The 24575-nt window shown below is 33.9% G+C and overlaps 2 protein-coding genes across 2 annotated transcripts in view; one reads left to right on the top strand and one right to left on the bottom strand.

The window, feature by feature from the left end:
• Positions 1-24575, bottom strand: part of LOC130629156 (phosphatidate cytidylyltransferase 2-like) — a 48754-nt gene that overhangs the window by 7056 nt on the left and 17123 nt on the right. Inside the window, exons 2-8 of the mRNA XM_057442275.1 lie at positions 3636-3725; positions 3425-3507; positions 1981-2077; positions 1499-1596; positions 981-1059; positions 338-398; positions 58-116 (exon numbers count right to left, since the gene is read on the bottom strand). Of these exons, the coding sequence (XP_057298258.1) occupies positions 58-116; positions 338-398; positions 981-1059; positions 1499-1596; positions 1981-2077; positions 3425-3507; positions 3636-3707 (549 nt within the window). The 5' untranslated portion in view covers positions 3708-3725. The remainder of the gene's footprint in view (positions 1-57; positions 117-337; positions 399-980; positions 1060-1498; positions 1597-1980; positions 2078-3424; positions 3508-3635; positions 3726-24575) is intronic.
• LOC130629152 (uncharacterized) lies at positions 11705-23534 on the top strand. The gene is made up of 11 exons (XM_057442268.1): positions 11705-11919; positions 12475-14109; positions 14829-14879; positions 15183-16061; positions 16484-16618; positions 17050-17213; positions 18032-18179; positions 18479-21420; positions 21537-21744; positions 22367-22522; positions 23069-23534. The coding sequence occupies exons 1-11, from the start codon at positions 11862-11864 to the stop codon at positions 23170-23172; spliced, it is 6480 nt and encodes a 2159-aa protein (XP_057298251.1). The 5' UTR covers positions 11705-11861; the 3' UTR covers positions 23173-23534.

Below are 24575 nucleotides of genomic sequence, written 5' to 3'. Positions count from 1 at the left end.
TGATGTTTTTTCGTGTAAAATCCAAATTATCTCAACACGATATAAAAAAGTACCTACCAATGCAAACTGAACTTTATAATAATTTTTCTTCAAACTTAACACAAAGAACATTATACCTGAAACATGAAAACAACATCTGTTTTTAACTAGGTACAAACAACGTACGCACGCACACATTGTGCTAAATGAATATTCTTCCAGAAACTCAAGGATGTTTTTATGTGTTATAAAATCTTAGACTAAAAGGAACAGACGTTGCTTTTACTCCTTAAAAGCTCTACGACTCTTTTTCTTTTCAAATTTTAAAATGTTTACATAACACAGAAGACATTCTTACCAATTGTATATAATGCAAAGGAGATAAGTCTGTGATTTCTGAGCAAAAATTTAAACAGTTCCTAAAAATAAAATATAGCAACATATTGGAAACCAAAATAAAAAAAATCTATATTACAATTTTAACTAAATGTCTGTGAGTCAAAGAGGGCAGGTGGGTGAATTCTTGTGGATTTTTTTGACCCAGATAAGTTGTCACGAAAATTTTTATGTGGTTACAGCCAATATACAAATATTTGTTTACAAAATCAATGAAAGAAAAAAGAGCTCTAATGATAATCAATCTATTCTTGCAAGTCACCATTAAACTTTACCCAGGTTCTTCTTCAGCAGTTCATTAATTTTATTTAAAATTTTTGAAAAAAAGAGTTTGGACATTATTTTTTTACAAAAATGCAAAATTTGTGAATTTCTTTTCTTTTTTTTGATATAGCACAGGTTTTCCATTTCATTTGAAAAGATCGTTCATTTGCTTTGGTTAAGGTGCAAAATACTTCTTTATAAAAGCATCCATAGTTTGAATATTGTGTTGTTGCCTATTTAATTTTAGTAAATTTCTTTTAATTATAGTAAAAGACTTCCTACGTGAAACATCCTTAGCACTAAAATATACACTAGCACTATAGTGCAAACGCAAAACTCACCTCTCTCTGAAGAAACTCTGCAAAGTATTCAGCAGTTATTTCACCATAAAAGAAGTAATTTGTACTGCCAAGAAAATACCTACAGGAAAAAAAGTTTGAGAGCTTTTTTATTTTTGGATCTTTTTGTGATGTGCAGAAAATTGGCATGAAATATGCTGTTGAGCTGCCGACTAAATATACTGTAAATACTATATATGCTTACACCGAATTAACAAATTTATTCAACACAAAAATATGCTGAACCATAAACTTCTCTTTAAAATGTGTAATTTACAGCAATAGTTCAATAAGGACAGTTAATGCATAAGTAGATGAATGTTACCATAGAATGTGTTTTTCCTCTTTAAAACAAACATTACACTCAGTTCTGGTGGTGGTTAAAGGAGGTTGCTTATACTTGTCAGGAAAGTAGGAAGGGGAGAGAATTATTGAAAGGAAGTTTGGGGGCTTATTGGAAGGAGAAATAAATATAAATTAATTGTCACATTATATATAAAAAAATCTAGAACTCCACCCACCAACTAAGTGTGCGAAACATTGGAAGGTTGTACTTCTTGTAGTTTTGATGACCCACAGATATAATTTCATGGTAACATTTAACTTGAATTGCAACTATCTAAAGTAAGAAAAACAGGTTTATACGATGTTTTTAGCAAAAGCAGTGAAATTTTCTCATCTAATTGCAAACTCACTAAAAACTTTAATTCCAATGCTCCACTCAACAGTTACAAAAAGAGCAAACAACAAACATGCCCTTTGAGCTGAACCTACTTGTACACATCAAAATATACTCTAGATAGGTTGCTTTTAGGAAAGACTGATTTAAAACTCAAAATACTTGGTTTAGGGAATTCAATTATGGTATGAAATACTACAAAATTGAAGACAGATACGAAACTTCTTATAACAGACACTCAAGAACATAGGCCAAATTACTTGGTGATTATTTTAATTGGCAAATCTTTTCACAGTAAAAATTAATAAAAAATACAAAACTTACTAATAATAACATGGCTTTTGGTCCAAAATAAATAACTACAGCAAAGCCAGCTAGTAACACAAACGTGAATATGCCACGAATCCACCAATTCTTCCACCTTTGCAATAAATGTAATAATTATAAAGATTTTTAGAACATAAAGACTACACATTATTTATAAGCAACAAACCCTAAATTTTGGGTCTTGACCCTCCAAATTCCTTATCTGGTTTCCCAATTATTTTACCAGTACTGACAGTACTGACCTTGTAAAAACCCTACCTTGAATCGAGTTCAGTAGTAAACTAAACACACAAAAAGATTCTGTGAATCACACTAATTTATTTCAAACCTACTGTAATGCTACTTTCCTGCCTGTTTTGTTAACATGCTGGCATTTGTGTTAGAAAATGCTGCGTGCCCATGTTAATTAACAAGAGTGTTTCTGAGAAGACTTGTCACATTCCAATAGAAAAGCTACTAAACACAGGTTGGGTGTCCAGGGGAGTGATGGGAGGCCTAACGGTTGCTAAGGGCTCACCTAAAAATTTCTTTCCAATTTGGCTTCTCAAACCCTTTGTCTCAAAACAGCTTAAATTGGCCTTGAATTGTTTTAAATTTGTTTTTGAAAACAAAAAATTGACAATCCTACTTGTTAAAATCATCTTGTTTGGGACAAAAATTGTATGAATAAAAATAACATCTATCAGATTTGTTTCTATTGTCCATAACATCTTAAAAGTTGCTGTAAATTGTTTCAGAATGACAAACACAAAGCAATATGAAGTTAATTCAATTCAAATCGCAACAGTATTTTGTTTTAAAAATTCTTTTGAAATGACAAAAATAGGCCTTATATGCACTTTAGAAATTATTGTATTTTGTTTAAAAATCACAAAAAACAACAACACAAAGCTTAAAAATTATATATCCCCAGATAAGAAGTTACTGTATATGATTTGAAATTGTATATGATTTGAAAATACAGCCATACAAAGCTTAGAAATCGTTATATAAATTTTATTTGAGAATAATAAAAACACACTTGGAAAAGCGATTGCACAAAGCTTGTGTCAAATTGAAAATGTTTGTACATGTCATGGATGTAATTCAGAATTTCATGTGGCATTCATTAGCCAATGGCTGCACAGTTATTATTCAACTTATGTGGCAGATAATATCTAGATTATCTTTTCAAAGAAAATTACATCTGCGTATTTTGTTCTAAAATGACCAAAATACGCTGGTACAAAGTTAAGATATTATTGAACTTTTCTTAAAAATAATTTGAAATTTCAACCAAATTTTAAGCCCCTTAGCAACTGGGATGTTTATTAAGTAGTTACAATCAATAAACAATGTCCTATTTATGTAGTGACAGAACAGCTTGATAAATTATATAGTTGCATAATGTTGACAAGAGGACACTTAGAAATCTACTCTTGATTACAACAACAAACAATACCTGGGATTCATGTCTGCTATTAATTTGGCAAAATCTTCAGATTGTGACTTCTTTAATTTTGGTGTAGATGGTTCATTTTCAGGCTAAAGTGTAACAACAATACAGGCTGTAAAAAAGAATTTTTCATGTTGGACCTTAATTTTTTGCTCATCATGCAAGTAAAATATATACACAAGGAAAATATGTCTTTTAAATATATTTAACTTATTACCTTTATTTCAGATTCATCATGTGATGTGCTTGATCGTAATCGTTGCTTGATGCCACTTTTTTCATCAGCCATTTTATTTATATATATTCTGATAAAAAATTATACATTAGAATGAGTTTTTATATAGACATTATAACTTAAAACTTAAATATAGATAAAACTTGAAGAGATCACATAATCTACTTAGTCCATTTGTCACAAAATTGCTACTTTAATGAAAATTTTATCCTCATCTGTAACATTAGCCATACCACACATTCTCTATCAAAGACAGCTCTGATAAAAAATTCTACCTAATCTCTAAAAATATCCCTTTCAGGAAATTTCTTTGTGTTGTGTTATTTTTGAAAAAAATTTAGGTATAAAAACATAAGTATTCAAAATTTAAGTATTGGTGTTCAGCCCATCTTAATATAAACATCTTCAGAAAATTTCAATATTTAAATAATAACAGGGCATTAATTCAGGACATACAGTATTTTGTCTTTCCCTGCACAAGTCAAAAATCATGATGAAATATGGAGAGAAAAAATATGCATTGTAGCAAATGATATTACTTTTATTCTGTTTGGTACCTTATTTGTGACAGGAATTTTTATTATCCTGATATCCAATCAACCCTTGACTTAAGAAACCCAAATATTACAATTATTAAATCAGCTTTTTTTAAGGTTGTTTTTTATGCCTCTAAACAAAGTATATATTTATTACAACAGATGTGGAAAAAAGGAGCCAAGAGCAAAATTGCAAAAATATTTTTTCTTTTGTTTTAAATACCTGACTTATTTGGTTTTATTAACAAGGTATTACGTAAGTATACATGCACCGAAAGCAAATGTTATGCCTTATATAGGTAAACTCGATCTGCAGGAAAACAGAAGAGACATGCATGTCACAATTTGTATAGCTTGTTAACTCAAACACACTAAATTAAGAACAGCAACATGCTATTTTCGACAATTGGAAATATCTTAAAACCATGACGGAAAAAAGTAATAATAAAATGTATAAAGATTAACAAGAAAATAAAATTAAAGGTGGATTAAGGAAGACAGAAACAATAAATACACATTGTTTTTTCTTTAATTTACTCTTCGCCTCATTTGCTTCACTTCTTTTTTAGCAAAACCTTTTCTGCAAATTGATGTGTAAAACAAGTTTCATAAAAATAAAAAATAAATTGTTTTTACAATACTATATTTTCCCTGTGATTCATTCCTCTCTTTTCTCTCTTTTATTAAACTTATATTTCAGTTTTGAAAAGTGTGAACAAAATTTAACATGTGCGAACACAAAGTTGTTAATATAAAAGAAAACAATATCTTACAACAAATAGAATTTATTATGTATTATGTAATATATATACTTAAAATTAAAAAATATATATATAATCAATCAATGCATCTCAGAATGTTTGTCTGCATAAAGCAGATTTCCCATTGGGTCTAAAATTAACTTATACACAGTTTCTGCTATTTCATTTTTTGAGTACAAAAACTGCTGTTGTTTTTACATGTTTTTTGGATTCTTATTAAAAGTAAAATTTTCTATATCTCTGTCACTTTTCATAACCTAAATTGAAATAAATTGACATTATCTAGTGTACTTCAGATAAGCCGTATGAAGTCTGGACTTTGTCAATATTTGTAGGAGTTATATAACATAACGAAAGCATTTCTACCTATATACTATAGAAAGAGTTTTTTTTATGGCAAGTTATATTTTCTAACAGAGATAAAAACATTAAAAATTAATTTTGGTCTAGTTTAGGTCACTGGAATGTCAAAAGTTAAAAACTGCTAGTGCACAGTCTCTCGTGTAGGGTTTATCTGAACTGAGAGCAGCACAGTTTGATGTTGCCTTGCAAAATGTATAACAGCTTCACAAATGTCTGCCTACAGCTTCTTATTTTTAAAAAGCACAAAAATAGAGGTAATATTTACTTTATTATTCCTGCTCTAGATTAGCATTTCAAGCCCATTTTACTAGAGAGAAAGGAATATCAGAGATTGTGGATTATTTTTCCAAACCAAGGAAATTGGATTAGTGTTATTTTCAATGAAAACTTACGATGTGTGAAAAGCATAAAAACACAAAAAAATTTAGGACAGTCCTGTACAATTAAAAACTCAAAATTAAAAACAAAGATCCTACTCACATTCCTATAACTGGTTTTATTATATTCACAAATTTCAAACTGTCAATTGTTAACTGTTAAACTCAAGCCCGTTTAACATTCTGTAATTTTTACATTCAAATATTTGATTGTCCCACAATGTAGTTACAAAGTAAATATATGGTGTCCCATCTAGAATTAAGTTGCTAAAATCATAAACAGATAAACCCACTAGCTTGGTTCTTTCATAAAAAAACCTTAACATTAACTTTTATCTAATCTAGTATGTGCACTATTATAATTTTCTGAAAAAGTTTATTTTAAGTGAGCTTTTGTTATTTTAAAATATGCCGGACGTTTATGTCTCCTTTTTTCCATTTAAGAAATAAAGTCTTAAAATTCTGATATATACAACTCACGAAAGTGAGATCTAAGGTGAAATCAAACAGAAATTTAAACGCTCCACCCTGAATTAAAGTGCATTCCTGATAACTGTGTACACTAGTTAATTCGATATTAGTGAACACTTTAATAGTTATTTGTATTTGCACATGGAAAATAAAAATAAAACTTATTTTTTTTTTTTCTTAGCATGAAAAAAAAGTTTTTAAGAACGTAAGTTGAGTATTAATTTTGTATAGTTTCAGCTCAGCTTGCAGGACTTGTTCAAAGCCTTTAAATCAACAAGAATTCAATCTATATTATATGTGTTAAGCTTCCCTAATTTTGAGAGAATATTACATCCTGTCACTTGTTTGCGCAGGAGGAGGAACCATAGCTAGCCGGCTCTAGAGTGTAATGCTTCTATTACAGCTACCGAAACCTTTAGGATTCTGACTCAACTGGACAACCCTACGCAGACATTGAACCAATAACCCTGCAAAATTAATTAAATGCTCCAGTTACCAATAGGCTGTAACACAATTACAAGAACAGATATATACCTTTACAGAGTTGGTAATTGTTATATACACTGTAGAAAGTACAGGCTTTTAGCCAGTAGAGACCCTAATTAAAAATGCAAAAGAAGAAAGAGAAAAGGAAAAATAAAAACAGCTGCTTTCTAAATAAAACAGTTGCCCACAATCGCTTTTTTTAAGTACAGAGGCAGAAAGGGTGTATTTTCAGTAACAGCTATAGCATAGTTCATATTTAAACAACAGATTGTGGCACAACTTCTTTTTCTTTTAAACCAGACAGGAAAACCCTTGCAAGGCAGCTACGATTTTCTGCAACTACCACCACCACTGACCACAAAACAAAACAAAAAGTTGTACATAAGGCGAGGAAGCGCTAGCCTCTGTACTTTCAAATTCTATTGCGAGGCTAATTAGGTGGGTAAATCACAGGCGGAAAACTGCTCTGCGGCCCCCTGTCTAAAGACCCCAGGGCCGCGCACCCAGGAAAATAAAATTGTCGAAACTCTTTTTAAATCTTTAATTCCACACATATTATTTTGAAACAGCCGTGTTTTGGCTACTTCTCGAAATTTCTTACAGCACCGTAGCTTAGTGATTATTGTTGCGCCGTAGCTTAGTGGTTTTAACTCTCGCACTTGTGTACAGGAGGAAGACCAGTATATGGCATGGACCAGAGTTTGATTCCTCAAACGGCGATTCAATATGGACAAGTGAAGGTTACCATAGCCCCGGGGTAAGTCCAACCACGTAAGGGAGATGGGTGACTTGTATAGAAAAATTGCATACATGAATTTCGCTTTATATATTGAGAAATTTTTTAAATTTTACATCCCTTGACGGAAAATGCCCTGCAACAATCCCATGGTTCAATGTGAACAATCTCATTGTTCAATGTTAAAAATTACAATGAATGTTTCGATATTTTAGTAATTTAGAAAAGCTGCATAGTTTATTCCGCATCAAAATTTAGATGAAAATGTCCCTCAGAAACCAAAAGGTAGAAAAAAATACATATTTACATTACGCGACCTCAATAATATAAAAAGTGATAAGAACACTAGAAATTTTAATGGTGCTGGCACTTTTTAGAGAATTTATATCGCATTTGAACGTTTTAAAATGTGCTGCTAGCCCCTTAAAACATTCAGTGATTTTTATAATAATAATGACCTATGGGACGGATTCGAATATTCCGGAACGACTTTCTCTCTTTTTAATAAATTTGTTTGCTACTTCATATTATCAGTGTATGATTTGTTAATATGTAATACCATCAGATTATTCATCCTTGTATCAATGGTTGTAGCTCGAAAGTAAGTTTCTACGCGTTTCAAAGCTAAAATACATCATTCGCTAACAGCATTTGTAGCAGGCATAACTAACATCAGTTTTCCCGCTTTTATAACTTCAAGTTAGGAGTGCGTGTTACTTACATAAAACAGCTTTCTTAATTGCTTGTGGTCATGAGCTTCGAAAATTTAAGAAAATTTCACTGATTCTCATCTCTTTTTGTGGCTTCCGGAATCGACGTTAACCACTATATGAAAGAGCGAAAAGGAAACCTTTGGGGACAAGATTGGATTATAACTGGGGTGCAGAATAAGGTGACGCCTACATAATTCTTGACAAGCCTTTACAAACAATCTAACTTCACGGTTACAACATGGCATGGGAAAACATGGTCGGTAAGTTTTTTTTGAACACACTTTAAGTCGAATTCGTCCCCATCGTATTGCTGTGCCAATGCCAGAAAAGAAACAAGAGGTTTTGGGGACGAGGTTATCCCTAAGTTTTTACAACTAAGTACCCAACAATATGAAGTCAGAACGTATTAAGTTGAGGTAACAGTTTGTTTTTTAAAAAAGTACATTTCCCAGATACATAACCACACAACAACCAAAGAAGAACAATTAATACATCATCGACCTGGGGACGTGAATGTAATTAGTTGACTGATTTAACATTGATATGCAATTAAGGCAGCAGTGAAAAATTGTCTCGCCAGACCGTTAGAAGTGCAATTTATTACCTAGCTAGTATTAGTGGATTATTACCATTTTTAAATATAACGCAGGATGGATTAAAAATGAGCCCTGTATATTTGCAGTCTCGATAACACTTGGAGCCCAGTTGTAGTAGCATATGGTGTATTAATTGGAGATTTTGTCAGTAATTCGGTCATATTATTTTGGTTGTAGAATATGAAGGTGACGGACAGGGCAAATAATTTTATCACAGTTAAATTTAAAATCCTTATATGCTTCTTCTTTTATAGGAGTGAGTATTTATTTGCATTTCTTGACAAGTTTTTAATCTTGCTTAGGACTACATCTGCTGACTCCGAAGATTGCCACAATATTCGGGGAGTTTTCTCACAGAGAATTTTTGAGTGTTTTGTCAACGAGTTACAAATTATTAAAAAATCCAACCCAAATAAAGTGAGATTTGCGTATGCTCAGGCTATGGGAGTCACAAGGAGGCCCAGGGCCGGAACAGCGATTTTTAGTGACACCTGAGCGACATTCTTTATATGCCTACGCTTCAAAACGATAAGAAAATATGGAAGACTGGTTACATGCGAGATTGGAAATACACGGCAAACTTTTGCACGCGATCAGCTGACTACTGATTTATTGTGTTAAAATTTAATCGAAACTTTTAAAGAGGATTAACATTGGAAGCTTTGAACATTAAATGCATCCAATGCGCGTTATTCATTCCATCTTAACTGCAATTTTGTTTTGTTTTGTTTTAAACTTTTTAAGCTTTTCTTCTAAACAAAAACCTAAAACTACAAAATAAATCTTAACAAACTTCCAAACTCTTACAATGCAACGTCACGAAGACCTTAACAACCAGATTTCATGAAAACCTTTCAAAGCTAAACAAGACGTATGATATACGCAAACAACCTCGCCAACAAAGTTTATAAAAAGCTGTCTATGAAATTGTGATTTCTGTTACGAAGTTAGACACGACATCTTTTGCTATTCGGATAGGCAATAATATTGATAGAAAATTCCTCGAAATTTCAATTTTCGTTAGGTCAGTCTGGAGTAAACTGACTGACAGGAAGAAGAAAGACCACAAGCTCCACCTAAAATTTTTGAAATCCCCCCCCCCCCCCAAAAAAAAAAAACAAAAAAAAAACAAAACAACAACAACAAAAAAACAACGGGGTATAAGAAAGTCACTTAGTGAGAAAAAGCAAAATAAAGAAAAATAATATACGATCTTAATTGTTCGAAAAAGGAAATAGCTTTAGTTAAAAAACCATATTACTAGAAAAAAGAAAAAATACAGCCTATCATTCATGGTTGAAAGTCGCGCGATGGAACGTTTATGGTCTTAAACGGCATTTAGTTGACAAAAAATTAACATTTTGATGTCACTATCATGTTCAGCATACTTTTTTTGTTAACTTTGCCAAATTTTGTCGAAAATAAAGTAATTTTAATTTTTGGTGCAATTTTGGCCTAAAATAACAATTAGGTGACAAAAATCAAAATTATGATGTCACTATTATGTTCAGCATAATTTTTTTGTTAACTGTGCCAAATTTTGTCGAAAATAAATACCAAATTTGGCCGATGACTTTTAAGTACTTAGAGAGTTTAGATATGAAGTTTAAATTTGTGACGTTGCAATTGACCATTTGGTTAGTTAGTTACGAGTTGGAAACACATCCTCGCAGGCGAGATAGTAAAAAGAAAAAAAAAGTAAAAATAGTTACCAAGATGAGATTCGAACACACGACGACTCCCGTGTCGGTGCTCAGAGACACATTTGCGTTTTAATACAAGCTCACGAGCTTGTAACAACTTTTTTTACTTGCCGTGCACAAGATGCTGACAAAATCACAAAATGCAACTAGCGTTTGTTTTAGAGTAGTAAGTGAATCGATATAATAACATTTTACTTAAATTTTTTTTTAGTATCTTCATATATAATTCTTATATAACACTTTTTTAGTGATAAAGAGGATGTATTAACAATATTTTGAATTATTAAAAGCCATCAAAAACAGATGCCATAAATGATAATACTATACTAGAAAAGGTGTAATTTTCATTGTCTTGTATAGACGGCATTTATTTGCACCAGATATTATGATACATAGTCAGACACAAGGCAGGTGTTCCATTGCCACAATACCACAATATCATGATATTGTACTTCCGTGATATAATAATATATCCAATGTTGGGGCTTATTGTTAAAACATAGTTTATAAAAATGTTAAAACTGTAAGATTGCCAAAAAAAACTTTAAGAATGTGCTCAGCCTTAAAAAATAATGCGATATTTCGTTCAATTTTTAATCTTCATCGACCATATATTTGGTTATTCTTAAAGCAACACTGTAATAAGAAATAAGAACATTCTACATAACATAACATAAATAGGAACATAAATGAGAACACCAACAAGAGGTTAAAAAATATACCAAAAAACGTCCAGCCTCAGCCTTAACTGATATTATGTTCTTACAATGTTCGAAAGTCATCAAAATTCGCCAAATTATGCGTAAAACAACATGGGCTTAGAATTATCAAAAAACGATTATTTTTGACCAACGTTTTCTCCGTTTGATTATTAATACACATATACGCTTTGTCAACAAAATAACTTTAACACTGTGTAATATTTCGTTCTGTTCTTAGTCTTTACCGACCATGTATTTGGTTATTTTGAAAGGAACTAAGCAATAATAAATAAGAATATTTGTAGCTGAAAAAGCTACAAAAAACGCCCATCCTCAGCCTTGTGGTGCCAGAGAGGATGTTAATTTATTTATAGCCTTGAAGTGTTGAAAGTCATTTAAAGTCGCCAAGTTATGCGTAAAAAATTCGTTTTGGTCGAACTTTCTGTTTAATTATGCAGATAATGTTTTAATTGTGAGCAGAGCTAGGTTGATGTTGAAAAACCAGTGAATATTTCACAGCATACACTGTACAATCAATTTCGGTATGATTTCTGCACAACATTGTCGACAATGTTGTTATGGTTTATAGATATATATAAAGTTTAAACAACAAAACAAATAGAAATAAATATAGACTTAAAATATACAAGTAACTAAATATTATAAAAAAATTCACATATCTGTTTCTTTGCAGAGATGGACTTTGGCTATGATCACTTATGAGTAAGATTTTTCATTAAAATAATGTCAATTTAAGGTGAAAACATGGTTTTATCAGCTGTCAATGTGGTATGCATATTATATTATGCGAGCTTTGCAATAGGTAGGTTTATCTGTTTACACATATCAGACATTATTGGCACAAGAAAGAAATATACTGCATTGGAAGGCTGACAACTCTCTAGAATGATATTATATTTATCTTGCCATTTTGCAACGACATAAGTTTTACCTTTTATCTTACATTTCGTTGTTTTTCTTACCATGATATGCAGCGTAGTATTGCACCAAGGAGTTATATGTAATGAAAAATATAGAGCACTGGATTTATGGGAATAACTTTAGGTCTATGCTTTTTCACAACACAAGTGTATTCTTTTCTTTGTGAATCCCTCTTTATACTTTTTACTATTCTTTTAAAGAATACAGACTGCCATCTATCTCAAGTTAGATAGTTCTTACCAAATTGAAAACGTTTATAGTATTTTATTATGAATTCGAACTCCTGTGAAATCCTCTAAATTCATTTCATCAAATTACGTTCAAGTGCTTCGCGGGATAGTAACAATAACTGACACTAGAAGTGTCAATTTCCACGTTGCTGTGACTAGATAGATTTGTCAGCTTAATCATCACACACTGTCTTTCTTTACTCTAGGTCAATATATTCCAGACAAAGGTGATGTGAACACACTCTACAGGTCCAGTCCTTCTTGGTATGGTTTTTTTCCACCACCAAATGCAGTGAAAAGCACATGGCCACAGAACAGACGTACAAGTAAAGAACTTAAAAGAACAATTGCTAAAAAGCCCAATCTTGCTAAAAAGCCCAATCTTGCGCAATTAAAAGCAAATAACATAAAACGTTGGATGCCCCATCCTCAATTACCGAGGCCTTGGGTGGCACCAAAGGTAGTAGATAAACGTTGGAAGTCTGTTCTACCACCTGGAAAAGCGTGGATGCAGAAAGCAGTAATTAATAAAAGATGGGATCCACATCTGCCGCTTAGTAAACCATTGTTGGCACCAAAAAACATTTATAAACGTTGGGGACCAAAATTTATGATAGTAGAAAATAAACCTGAATCGATTCCAACGTCGGATTTGATAAAAAATGCAAAAATGGTTGCTTTCTATCCAACTGCACCGGAAAATACGCTGGAAAATTCACCGGAAAGTACGTCAGAAAATACACTAGAAAATGTACCGGAACATGCACCGGTAGTCAGCTTGAAATCCGCGGTACATTTTCCCGCACATGGTAAAGAAACGACGGAAAGTAATTTGTACTCAGAAAAAAGTGCGTTGGGAAAGATAGAAAGTAGCAAATACTCACCAACCAATGAGATCTACAAGACTTTCGTTAACACGCCACCAATTATACCAAATAAGGCAAAACATTCGAGCGATATAGCTGACTTTTATGCGAATAAGCCAATCAGTAAGCCAACACGCGATTTTATTAAAAGGACAGACAGAACAAAAGAGATAGTAGAAAAGCCATCTAAGATTGATAGCACTAAACGAATCTTACCTTCCTCGCCAAATCCTGAATTGGAAAAGCTAGCATCGAACTTTTTAAATACCCTTTCATATAAACGCTTTAACGCGATGGAGTACATGAAATCAAATAAGGACTACGCATCAAACATGTACAAAAAACTACTCGAAGGAGGAGAGAGCAACGACGAAATCACTGAAAATTTTCACCACGCTGCTGATAAGGTTCCCGAAAGAAACATCATAAAATCAAAGGAAAATAACGAACCGTTTCCGAATTACGTGAGGGAAAGAGAAGAGTTGATCAAGAAGTACATGCAACAACAAGGAGCTGAAAAGGAGTTACTGAACAAACGTATAAAAGCTATACGTGATAAAGCGATCGAGAAATACAAAGAACATCATGTGGAGAACTCTCACCTAGCTGCAAACGCCAAACCAAACAGCATGCGAAATAAATCCACGTCTAATACGCAGAATGTGAAGAATTCTAAAAATTCAAACTATTCTAAAAAAATATCTCCCACGAGTCATTTAGATGCGGAAGAAAGTTCCAAACACGGTGCGAGTATTAACGCCGAACAGCTTCTTTATAGCCGTCCTAAACTTCAAATTGGTGAAGATTTGCATGGTCGTAACGAGCACGAGGTGTCGCGTGAGAATGAAACGTTGACCAAAAGTGATATTTTGGAACTAGAAGAAAAAGTTCGCAAGTATAAAAGCAATATGGAGTCAGAGCCAAAACAGTATAAGATTAAAGTTAAAGGCGGAATCACGACAGACGCAGTTCCAGGTAAAAAGCGTTTTTTATTATTTCATAAAATGGTTTTACCAAATTGGCAATCCTTGTTCACAGGGACTATTTTCTGTAACTTTTAGTGCTTGATCCCCTATAACTCGAATCTCTCTCCTTAACTCGAGCAATTTCGCTGGCAGGTTGGGAATTTCCTAATAAACTCTCATAAAAACTCTCTATTGCTTAAACCCATATACCTCGAATCTCTTCTTAGCTCGAACGTTTTTTAGTCTCTTCGAGTATTTCCTCTCTACAACTCGAACGTTGCAAATTTAAATTCTATAAAGGAGTGGTCACACAACCTCGTCACCAGCCTTGCATGATATTCTGACGGGATGACTCCGTACTAGTCCTGCGAAAATATCATAGACGTAGAAAGTTTTGGTTTCGAAATTTGTGTTTTTTATATGAAAAACAATGCAATGTGAACTGGCATTACAGTAATTTGAAATATATTAACTATTTGTTTAACTACGCGACGCGTTGATGTTTAGAACTATTTGAGGGGTAATTATTTAAGGAATAACTATTTGAGGAGTAATAACTTAACAGATGTGTTTATTGGGAGGAATATTCTGCTCAAAATTTACTATAGCTAGTTATTCCAGAAATACTATGACGATTTACAAAAAGGAGCGCAAAAAATCAAATGGTTTTAATGCACTCTAAAGGTGTTGAATGGTTTTCCACTTTATACGATATTTCGCAAATTTTAGAACCATCTACCGACGATGTGAAGATGAAACCAACGGAACCAAGCCAAGAAGGTATATCTCTTGTTTGTCTTTTCGCAAGATGGTACCACGGAAACGATGGCTGTCTGGGCGCGATTTTATAGCGGTGCAATGCGATATATATAGAACGGGTTATAGAAGCTGCGAGTGGCGGTGGGCGAATTCCCGTAACTTTCCTGACGTGTGAATTGCCGTGGACCTCCATGGTCTTGCTAATAGTTTATTAAAATGCAATAAGATATTTCCTTGCTTGACCATAGATAATCTCTGGATTCGAGGGCTTGAAAAAATATTTATTTTATATTTCAAATTTTAAGTATTGATACTATTATTTAGAATCGGCAGAAAAACCCACATCATCTAGTGAAGAATCAGTTCTTGCTACGAAACCAATCATACCAAATTTTGAAAAACAAAGGCCACACAAGAAGCCTTTTGTTAAAGCACAAAAACAGCCAGCATTCACGCAACAAGTCGCTCCGTCAATTTCGCAAATTCAGTCGATGCAACAGCAACACAAGGATTTTTCTCAACACGAAATAACAACAGAAGGACAAGGAAACATTGTAGCTGGTCAAACTTTAGTTAAACCATTCGCTTCCGCCCAAAAACCGCAAACACCTGCAGAGGAAAGAATCAGGAAACCATTAGCTTCTGATATTGCTGCACCCTTAACGGCAGAAACTACCCTTTCTCCAGCGAAAGGGCCATTTATTGGAAGCGCCAGCACTAACGCAGCAAGTGCACCGATGCATCAAGTAAAACCATACACTCCAGAGAAGCCTATTCCACCTGAAGCAAAAGTTGTACCCCATCCAAATGAAAATATACAAAACAACTACCCAGGTCACTCGGAGAACGCACCTATCGTTAAACCAATATCCTCTCTTCCTGTCTCTCCTCAAACTCCCATGTCATCAACCACCAAACCAGTGGGTGCTCCGTCAGAAACAAATACCCCTATCTCACCGAGCTCGTCACCAATCCTTCCGTCAGAAGGAGGAACTCCTTCAGTTGTGCCACTCAAAAGTACCAACCAAAAAGTACAGGAATTAAAGCTTTCATTAAATGGAATCGGAAATCAAAACCCAGTTATGCAATCTAGGCGTCCTCCTGCTGAATCTTGTACAGATAATGCGTGCGAAGGAAACTTGTTAAAAGACATGAAGAATAAGTTGATGGATTTATATGATAAGTTGTTCCTAAGAGGAGGAAGTAAGTGGCTTCCATCCTATCATAGTGTCTCAAACTTTAACATTCTAGCAGCCAGCTCGCATATCTAGGAGCTGATTTCTAGCCTATCCAATGACGAGCCGATATGAAAAAAAAATTAAAATTTAGTGATTCCAAAATGACGACCAATGCAATGCCTTAACAAGAGGGATTTCATACATTTTTGAGTAGAAATTGTATGTTAATCCAGCAATATAAAATTCTATTTTTCATTACTGTTAATTGATACCATTAGTACTGCTTTAACGAAACTTGAGATGTTAAGTACACCTCTCACCTCTCAGCCTCCATCTTGTTCACTAGCTCTAAGGTAACCTCATTGTAAAATGCAAAAATTATTGTTTTTTACGCACGCACAAATATCAAGTATTGAAATACAACTAATGAAACTTTCTTACTGCTAGATCACGCTGTAGAAATCTATTCCACTGGTTGTAAAGGAAAAGATTGCTCACGTGCTGTTGGCAAAATCAAATTCGATGGTATGCTAATAGGTGGTGGTATGGAAGGAATGAATATTGTCGTTCTAGGATACCCTGGTAAGAAATTTGTTTCTGATAGATTTCTTCCTATGTGAGAGGTAACGTTTTGTTTTAATGCACTACTACTTCGCTAAAGTAAGGGTTTAAGCTATGTCAAGATATGGAACAGTCGAATTCTAGTTAACAAATTATCCTTGCCTGCCTCTTTCAACGTCTAATTTTCCTTATCAGAGTAATACTTTATTTTGAACTTTTGGAACCGGTTCATAGTTTTACCATTTTTGTTTACTCGCTATAATTTTCCCTTAACCAGAGTAAAACTTTATATCAACATTTTAAACAAAAAATCACTTTTTCTTAGTCCTCTTTGTTTTTCCTAATTGTTTTCTTTATTTTCTTCAAAACATACTTACCAAGTTTTGGTCCATGCAACAAATTTCGGTGGGAGTCATTTCTTTCAACGGACTGAACTCTTTTTATTAATCTAGGTTACGAGTTTCTTTTCTCCAAAACCTACGGAACCGGAAAGGATCCTATGGAAGCTGCAAAGATGTTAAAGTTCTTATCAGGTTTAAAAGCTCCATGTGTGATATTGATTGTGGCGCAAGGAGATGCTACTTCTGCCATGACAGATGGAGCATGGAATATGCTGGTAGGACCATATTTACGTTACTCGCTTATTCGTCTCCTTTTTTCTTAAAATAGATATAATGCTCATATACTTCTGCGTTAATACCTGATAATACCAAACAGGTAGTACTATGCACTACATTGGAACCTAAGTTCTTTTGAGAAATCAGGTATGAAGAAAATTGTTTACCCTCTTGGGAGCCACACTACGAGTGTTTTATAGCAAGTTTAGGAGCAAAATAGTAAACCTTCTCCTTAAAATGTGGGTAAAAAACCCAAAAAAATTCATAAGAAATATTCCCAGTGATGGTAGACTTTTTTGAAAGTATGGATTTTTGACGCAGCTGGACTACTTATTTAACGCGAAAGTATAGCAAAAAATGTCTCTTGCAACGATGAAAAGAAATATTACATAGGGCAAGAAAATTAATAAATATGCAGCTTACAAGAAAATAGATTGATTTTTAAATACGTAAGGTATGTTGTAGATAATTTTATTTTAATCTGTATTAACTGAATTTACTGTTATTTAAGATTTTTACCTGATGATGACTTTAATAGTCGAAATATATCGTTACTACTAAAAATTGCTGCTCACTTATTACCAAATAATACTACTGCCACAATGTTCTTAAGTTACAGATTTCTTAATAGGCTTTGATTTTTAAAGACGGCAATTTAAAGCAACTCTTAGGCAATCCTGCTAAAAATTATCACCAAACTAATAAGATACATCACAACAATATCAAATTTTTCCATGCAGACGTTATAATCTCGGATAATTAAAACATGGGAATGATTTAAGGACAGTTAATGTGAAGTCTTTTTCTTTGATTTTAGGCTGATTTAGGCTCTCGAGGAAGTTTCATAAAATCCGCCGGTGCTTCTCTAGCTTTCGTTGGATATAAAGGTATCGATGTTCTACCATGGACTCAAGTTAATCAACGAATTGCTGGAGATGGAACGAGCGCAATCTTTGCAATTCTTGGTAGGACTAACTTGATGATTTTCTTAAATTTTCTTTTTCTGTTTTGTGTTTATTAGCTTACCAAAACAAGTCGATAATTCGGGTAGCTCATTTAAAACATGGTATCATTAAGGTCTCTAGCTAAATTTAAAATGATTAAAACTATGTTTTCTTTTCTTCCCTTATCAATTGAGGATTTTATTTCTGCTAAAATAAACTTTCATTGGTCTATTCGGACAGAGCAAACCCTAAAATTAGTGTTTACGAACTATAGGAATCTGCGTATGAGTTTAAAATACGTTCATAATTATATTTTGTAGGATCTGACAATGAATACATAACTTTTGGTGGATCAGGTCAAACGCTAACAGCGCATGTTAAAGAAATACTATCCGACGAAGCTATCAATGCTGACGCAAGACAACACTCAAATAAGACGCAGTTGAACGAACAAAACGCGCCCGAAAAGCAAGCACTTAAAAACAAAGGAATAACAAAATTCCATTCGGATATTTCTAATAATTTTGTGAAGGTTCCATTAGAAGCAGAGGCAGAAAATGAGCCAGCCAGCCCTACTGAAGATTCGCTTAGCAAACACGAAAGCTCTAACTACAACAAAGTTTATTCGAAGAGTGGGACAGATCTCAGTAGCACACAACCAACAGCAAAAATTCATAACTTTGCTACACCTGCAATCGAGTTAAAATCAATGGGGACTGAATCTGCAAGCACAAAAACATCAGAAAGCATCGTATCCATTCCTGTTGCTGCCGAAGGAGATCAAAATAAAACTGAAACTGTCCAAACATATGAAATTCTTGAAAGCAATAGTTCCCCAACTGATCGATCTTTTGAAGCCGGTTTGTCTGATTCGGACTCGGAAGGGTCCGGAAATAAAACAGTAGAAGAGCCAAAAGAAGTGAAAATACTTGGTAAGCACCAAGATGGGGTCAAACTTCAAAATGGTGAAGAAGAGGGTAGCAAAGGTGCAAGCTATAATGGGGAGGACAGACAAAAGGTAAATATAAAAATGCCAAAGAATACAACAGAAGATGAAAAAGTAAAAGAGCATGAAGATCATACTGAATCTGTACATAATACTACAGATCATCATCCAGAAGTATCACCGGAACATTCACCGGAACATGCTCCGGAACACTCAATGGAACATCCACCGGAACACTCAATGGAACATCCACCGGAACACTCAATGGAACATCCACCGGAACACTTAATGGAACATCATAGTCCTAACCAGCCTTTTGTTGGTCGTGTCATAAACACCGGTCAAATAAATCCGAGACCGATGATGCCTAATCAAATATATCGTCCACATTCACCGGAATTGGATGGTCATTCCGGAGCACAATTGTATTTACCAACACATCCTGGCATCGCACCGCATCATCCACCTAATGGTATGGACCACATGCTTGGACCCTCTATTCACACACCTGTAGAAGATCATGTAAGCTACCATCGCCCAATGACATCAGAGGTTCATTCTGACGACCATGTCGTGGAAGTTCATCCGGTTGCCGTAAATAATAACGAACACGGCTCCGTCATTGCTGTTACAACTCTCCCAATGGTGAACAACATGCATGACTCTCCCGTATCTGTTCATAATATAGATGGATATGATGGGCTGGGGGGAAGCCATCACTCTGGCTATATGAACAATCATAACGAAGAAAATCATCACGACAACCACCACATACCAATCCTAAACATTCCACACCCATACGTTATACAGTCAAACACACCAATTGAACCACATCATGAGGACGGTCATGAACTAGCACATGAACCTGAACATCATATGCCAGAACCAGAAATACATCACCCACCACACGAAGAACATGAAACACACGAAGAAAATCATCACGAAGCTCATGAGAAGCCAATGAAACCTGATAATGAAACAGAAAGCGAGGAAAAGAACGAGAGAAAGACACCTGCTCCCCTAACGCCTGATATACAGGCTAAATTAAAAGAGTTGCTCGCGGAAGAGCTGTCAAAGAAACTGAAAGAACTTAAAATTTCTCCTGACGCTGCATTAAAAGGGACAAATGAAAAATTAGAAAATAATGCTGCAGCTGAAACGACTGTTAAACAAGAACGTAAAGACTCAGATACGTCCAAAAGTTCCACAAACTCCTTTATAACGATTAAAGAAGAAAACAAGGATTCTGAAACAGCAATAGGTGAAACTAGAGAGAACCACCAATTGGGAGAAAGCAGTTCAGACGATTCACATAACAATGTTGCTTTAGAAAAGATGGAACATTTTGTACAAGGTCAAGATGGCGACTTTGCAGATACTCAGGAGTTGAAGAATAAGAAGGCTACCAAATATGCTAATAAAAACGGAAAATCATCTGAGAGAGAAAAGGAACCTGAAGAATCTAGAGAATATGGTACAATCAAGGAAGAAGAAGAAAAAGCAGAAAGTTCTGGGGAGAAAGAGCTGGAGCATGGACAAAGTTCTGACAAATTAAAGGATTCTGAAGAGTCTAAAGACTCTGTGGAGACCGACAAGTATGCGACAATGAAGGAAGAAAAGGAAAAATCAGACAAAACCAAAACTGCTAAATTAAAAAAACTAACCGCTGAAATCTCTAAATATGCAAAGGACATGGCAAAGTCAAATTCAAAAGAGCATGAAGATTCATCGAAGGAAAGTGCTGAGGAAAATTCAGAAAAAAAGAAGCAATCTGAAAAAGAATTAGAAGACTCAAACGTAACAACATCGTCAACCGATTCAACTAAATTTGATAATGGAAAATTTGACAGTTATCCAAAAGAGGAAGAAAACTCAGAACGTCCCAAACCTGTAAAAATTGATAAATCAAGAAACTCCACGTTGGATGCAAACAATAAACTAAAATCTAGTAAGCAATTTAAAGGACCAGAAAAAAATCTGGTCAAAGATAGTGATGGTGGTATCAAAAATGGTCCAGGACTACATAATGGCGAGCCTCGCAAGAATTATATGGTGGACACACAGGAGGAATTCCCAGATGATACAGAAAAAACAGAAACTAAGCCAAAACAAAAAAGTAATCTAAAATCAGTGGAGGGTTTATCCGATGTGTCGGAAATGCTTGGTAACACTGCTACGACCAACCGAAATAGTAGTCCAATAGCGGCCGAGCATGCTGGAACAGACAAAAGTAGTGTAGATTCTTGTAAAAGATACCGAGTGTTGAAAAATGGGAAAAAGATAAAATTGAATGTAAAGAAGGGATGCATAGAAAAGGTGAGTGACAAGTATCAACGGTCTGCAAATTTTTACAAATGCGCTTTTTAGCTTTTGCTTTTACTACCAAAAATATAATATTATTATATCAAGATATGTATGATTTTTAAATTTAGACTACAGTTAAAAAACCAAAAGTACAACCCCTACCAGACACTACTGAGGCCGTCACAGCCCTATCAATGAACCCTGGATATTCGACGCTACCAGGGGCCGAAACACGACTTTCAAATCGCGAGGTTTCATATTACTTTGACAATAAGGATAAAGCAAGCGTGCCATCATTTAAAGACAATGTCTACGCAGATAACAGTAATATATACGGTAAGCTCGTTATTTAGACAATGTACAGCAACCTTGATCACTGAGTATGTTGGCTTTTCTTTATATCTGACATCCTGCGCTGGAAGAGATAAAAGTCTTCGAACACGAAGTTGTATGCGCAGGTCGACTAAAAAATAATTTTTATATCATTCTTAGTGATTTTATTATGACTTTTGAGTCATCCTTGTTCCGTGGCCTCTTCACGTTAGCTTAACGGAAAGCGAGTTCCGATGAGAAATAATAAAGCAGGTCCTGTGATTAAGGTTATATGCCTAATACTTTATTCACAGCTAGACCTGAAGGCTACGATAGGGATACGTAATGGACTGTTGTTTGATTTAGTAAAAAAGTTGTTTTTGGCACAGCAGCATTTTCTTCGGATGAGTTAAACGTATACCCAAGGAAGGCACAAAAAATAATGAAACTCCTTTCATTTGTGTATTGATACATTAAATGCAGGCCTGAGTTACATTAGCCGTAAACCAATGCCGGCCTGATTCACATCGGCAAACTTTTAGATACTTTTAACGCGCAGATGTTTCAGCGTCGCAACATACAATCTAACATCAGTTAGAGAGGCCAATCGAGGTAGATTATCACTCCTTATTTTATTTTTGTTTAGATCAAGGAGATTATGTCAACACGGCTGAAAGTATTCTACAGAAGGACGTTAGCGACGCTTACAATACAGCGAATGATATTATCAACGCTGAAGAAGCTATAGATAGATCGAAATCGATACGAAAAAAGAAAACGTTATACAAACGAAGCAGAAGATGTAAGTGACTGTATTTTTGAACTATGGAAATTAGTCTTGGTATGACAGATGTGATATCTTGATATTTTCTTTACATTGTGGAATGCTTTGTCGGAGTAAAGTTTATATTTTGTTGCCCTCTCTAATTTGTTAACCTGTTATGCAATCACAAAAACAAGAAAAATTAGCCTGGAATGGCAAACATTCATTAGCCTTAAAACAAGTTAAAACAAGTTAAAACAGTGTTGCCATCTACACGTATTTACCAAAAATATCTGGAAATAAATTTTTTTCCTATACTGTTAGACATTTCAACGTATAGATCTGAATGATGTATTTCTAAAACGGATAATGAAAATCTTTAAGACAAATACAAAAAAGATTGTAATAAACCTCATACGAGTTGAAGTCAAGCACTATTTTACATTTTCTCTAAATATTTTAAAATTTGGTCATTTTTCCCAACTTTTTTGCACGAAACGTTTCTCACTCGTTTCCATAAACAACGATAATAAAAATCCTTTTCTTTAATATTGATAGTAATACTAAGTATCTCCTTTGCTTTAGTGAGATATCCACACGACAAAAAGACGAAAAGAACCAAACTAGCGAAAAGAACATCAGAAACGAAATTAGACGCCGCACTTAGTGAAATTCCATTTCAATGGTAGAAAAATATTACGTCGAAGTAAATTTAGTTGGTGTGCCAGTCGAGACTTGAATCGTAAAATAATGAAAAAAAACGGTTCATTTCTTCCAGAGAAAGAAGTCTGCATAGTTCTGTCAATGCCAGATGACATTTCGCGCTAAGTGACGACAAAATAAGGACGAAGTGATGACATTTCAAAGTGGTGTGTGCAACGAGTGGTAGAAGCCTATTTACTAGCCGGTAGTAATAAAGAATTAGAAGAAAGAACTGTATTCTTGGTTTAGAGAAATATTAATATTTTAATTTAACTTTTAATTATTTTAATTTCAATTTGTATATAAATAAACCGTGTTTACAGTTGTATTAATATAACAGCCACTTAAACTTTTGTTTTCGTCGAGTCCCTGTAACATTTGTAATCTTAATATATAATTCTAAAGCAACCAGTTTATAATTAACTGTACAAGAACTTGCAAAAAAAATTAAGAAACTTAATTAAAACAAAATAAACAATTTATTTTGTGAGATGCGGCTTTGATTTGTAAGTTGTTTACCTTCTGTCTGTTCATACTCATATCTGGAACAGCGTCTTTTTACATAAATTTGAGCTAAATAAAATATTTGGTGTCGGTACTATGTAAAGTTTGACATCGAATGAAACACATTTGGGTCAACAAGAAATATATTTGGCGAATATTTTGATAATATTTGAAACTGCTTCACTTTCTGCTGGGCAAACTTTAATAAACTTATCTTTGAATTTTTAAGGTATTTTCAGCAACACAGGATCAGACTAAATAAAGCTTTTTTTAAAAAAATAAATAATATTGAATTATGCTCTCCATGAACATGTATAAATAACTCTAATTTTAACAAGGTGCTTATCTATCTCAAATCAGAAATACGATGACGTAATTACAATTTCTTGAAACAAAAAGAAACAAACAAAATCATGTGGAAACATAGGCGGATCTAACAATCTGCTTGCCTTATGGCGATAATTTAAAAGAAGTACTTTATAGGAAGCATTTTACCGCACGTCAAGGTAAGTTTGATAAAGACAACTAATTATTATCCAGCAGGTTCTGTTTTTTAAACTGGAATTTTAACTCAAGAACGCAATGATTGTTAAAATAATGATGAGAAATAGGTTGTTAAAATCATTTCTCATCATGACCTTATGGCGTCAATATATCGGTAGCACATAGATGACCCCCAAAAAGGCCTTAGTAAAATAAGTCCAGACTCTGCTTTTGCACATATGGATTGAAATTTCACAGAGAAGTGACGCTACTATAAATTTCATTCTTAGTAGTATCGGCAAGTATTAGTAACATCAAGCCATGGTAGAGACTATAAAAGTATTGCTTATCGTTTACAGCGAGTATGATTGATATATTAGACGGCCGTATATGCTTGTTGAAC

Source organism: Hydractinia symbiolongicarpus, chromosome 15, assembly GCF_029227915.1.
Source record: "Hydractinia symbiolongicarpus strain clone_291-10 chromosome 15, HSymV2.1, whole genome shotgun sequence".
Classification (NCBI taxonomy): domain Eukaryota; kingdom Metazoa; phylum Cnidaria; class Hydrozoa; order Anthoathecata; family Hydractiniidae; genus Hydractinia; species Hydractinia symbiolongicarpus.
Note: the sequence above shows the minus strand (reverse complement) of the source record. Positions and strands in the feature narration are given on the sequence as shown.

Coding starts and splice junctions, on each gene's coding strand:
- LOC130629152 (XM_057442268.1), top strand. CDS start 11,862: ATGGTTTTATCAGCTGTCAATGTGGTATGCATATTATATTATGCGAGC. Junction 16,062..16,483: donor GTTGTTCCTAAGAGGAGGAA/GTAAGTGGCTTC, acceptor TCTTACTGCTAG/ATCACGCTGTAGAAATCTAT. Junction 22,523..23,068: donor ATACAAACGAAGCAGAAGAT/GTAAGTGACTGT, acceptor CCTTTGCTTTAG/TGAGATATCCACACGACAAA.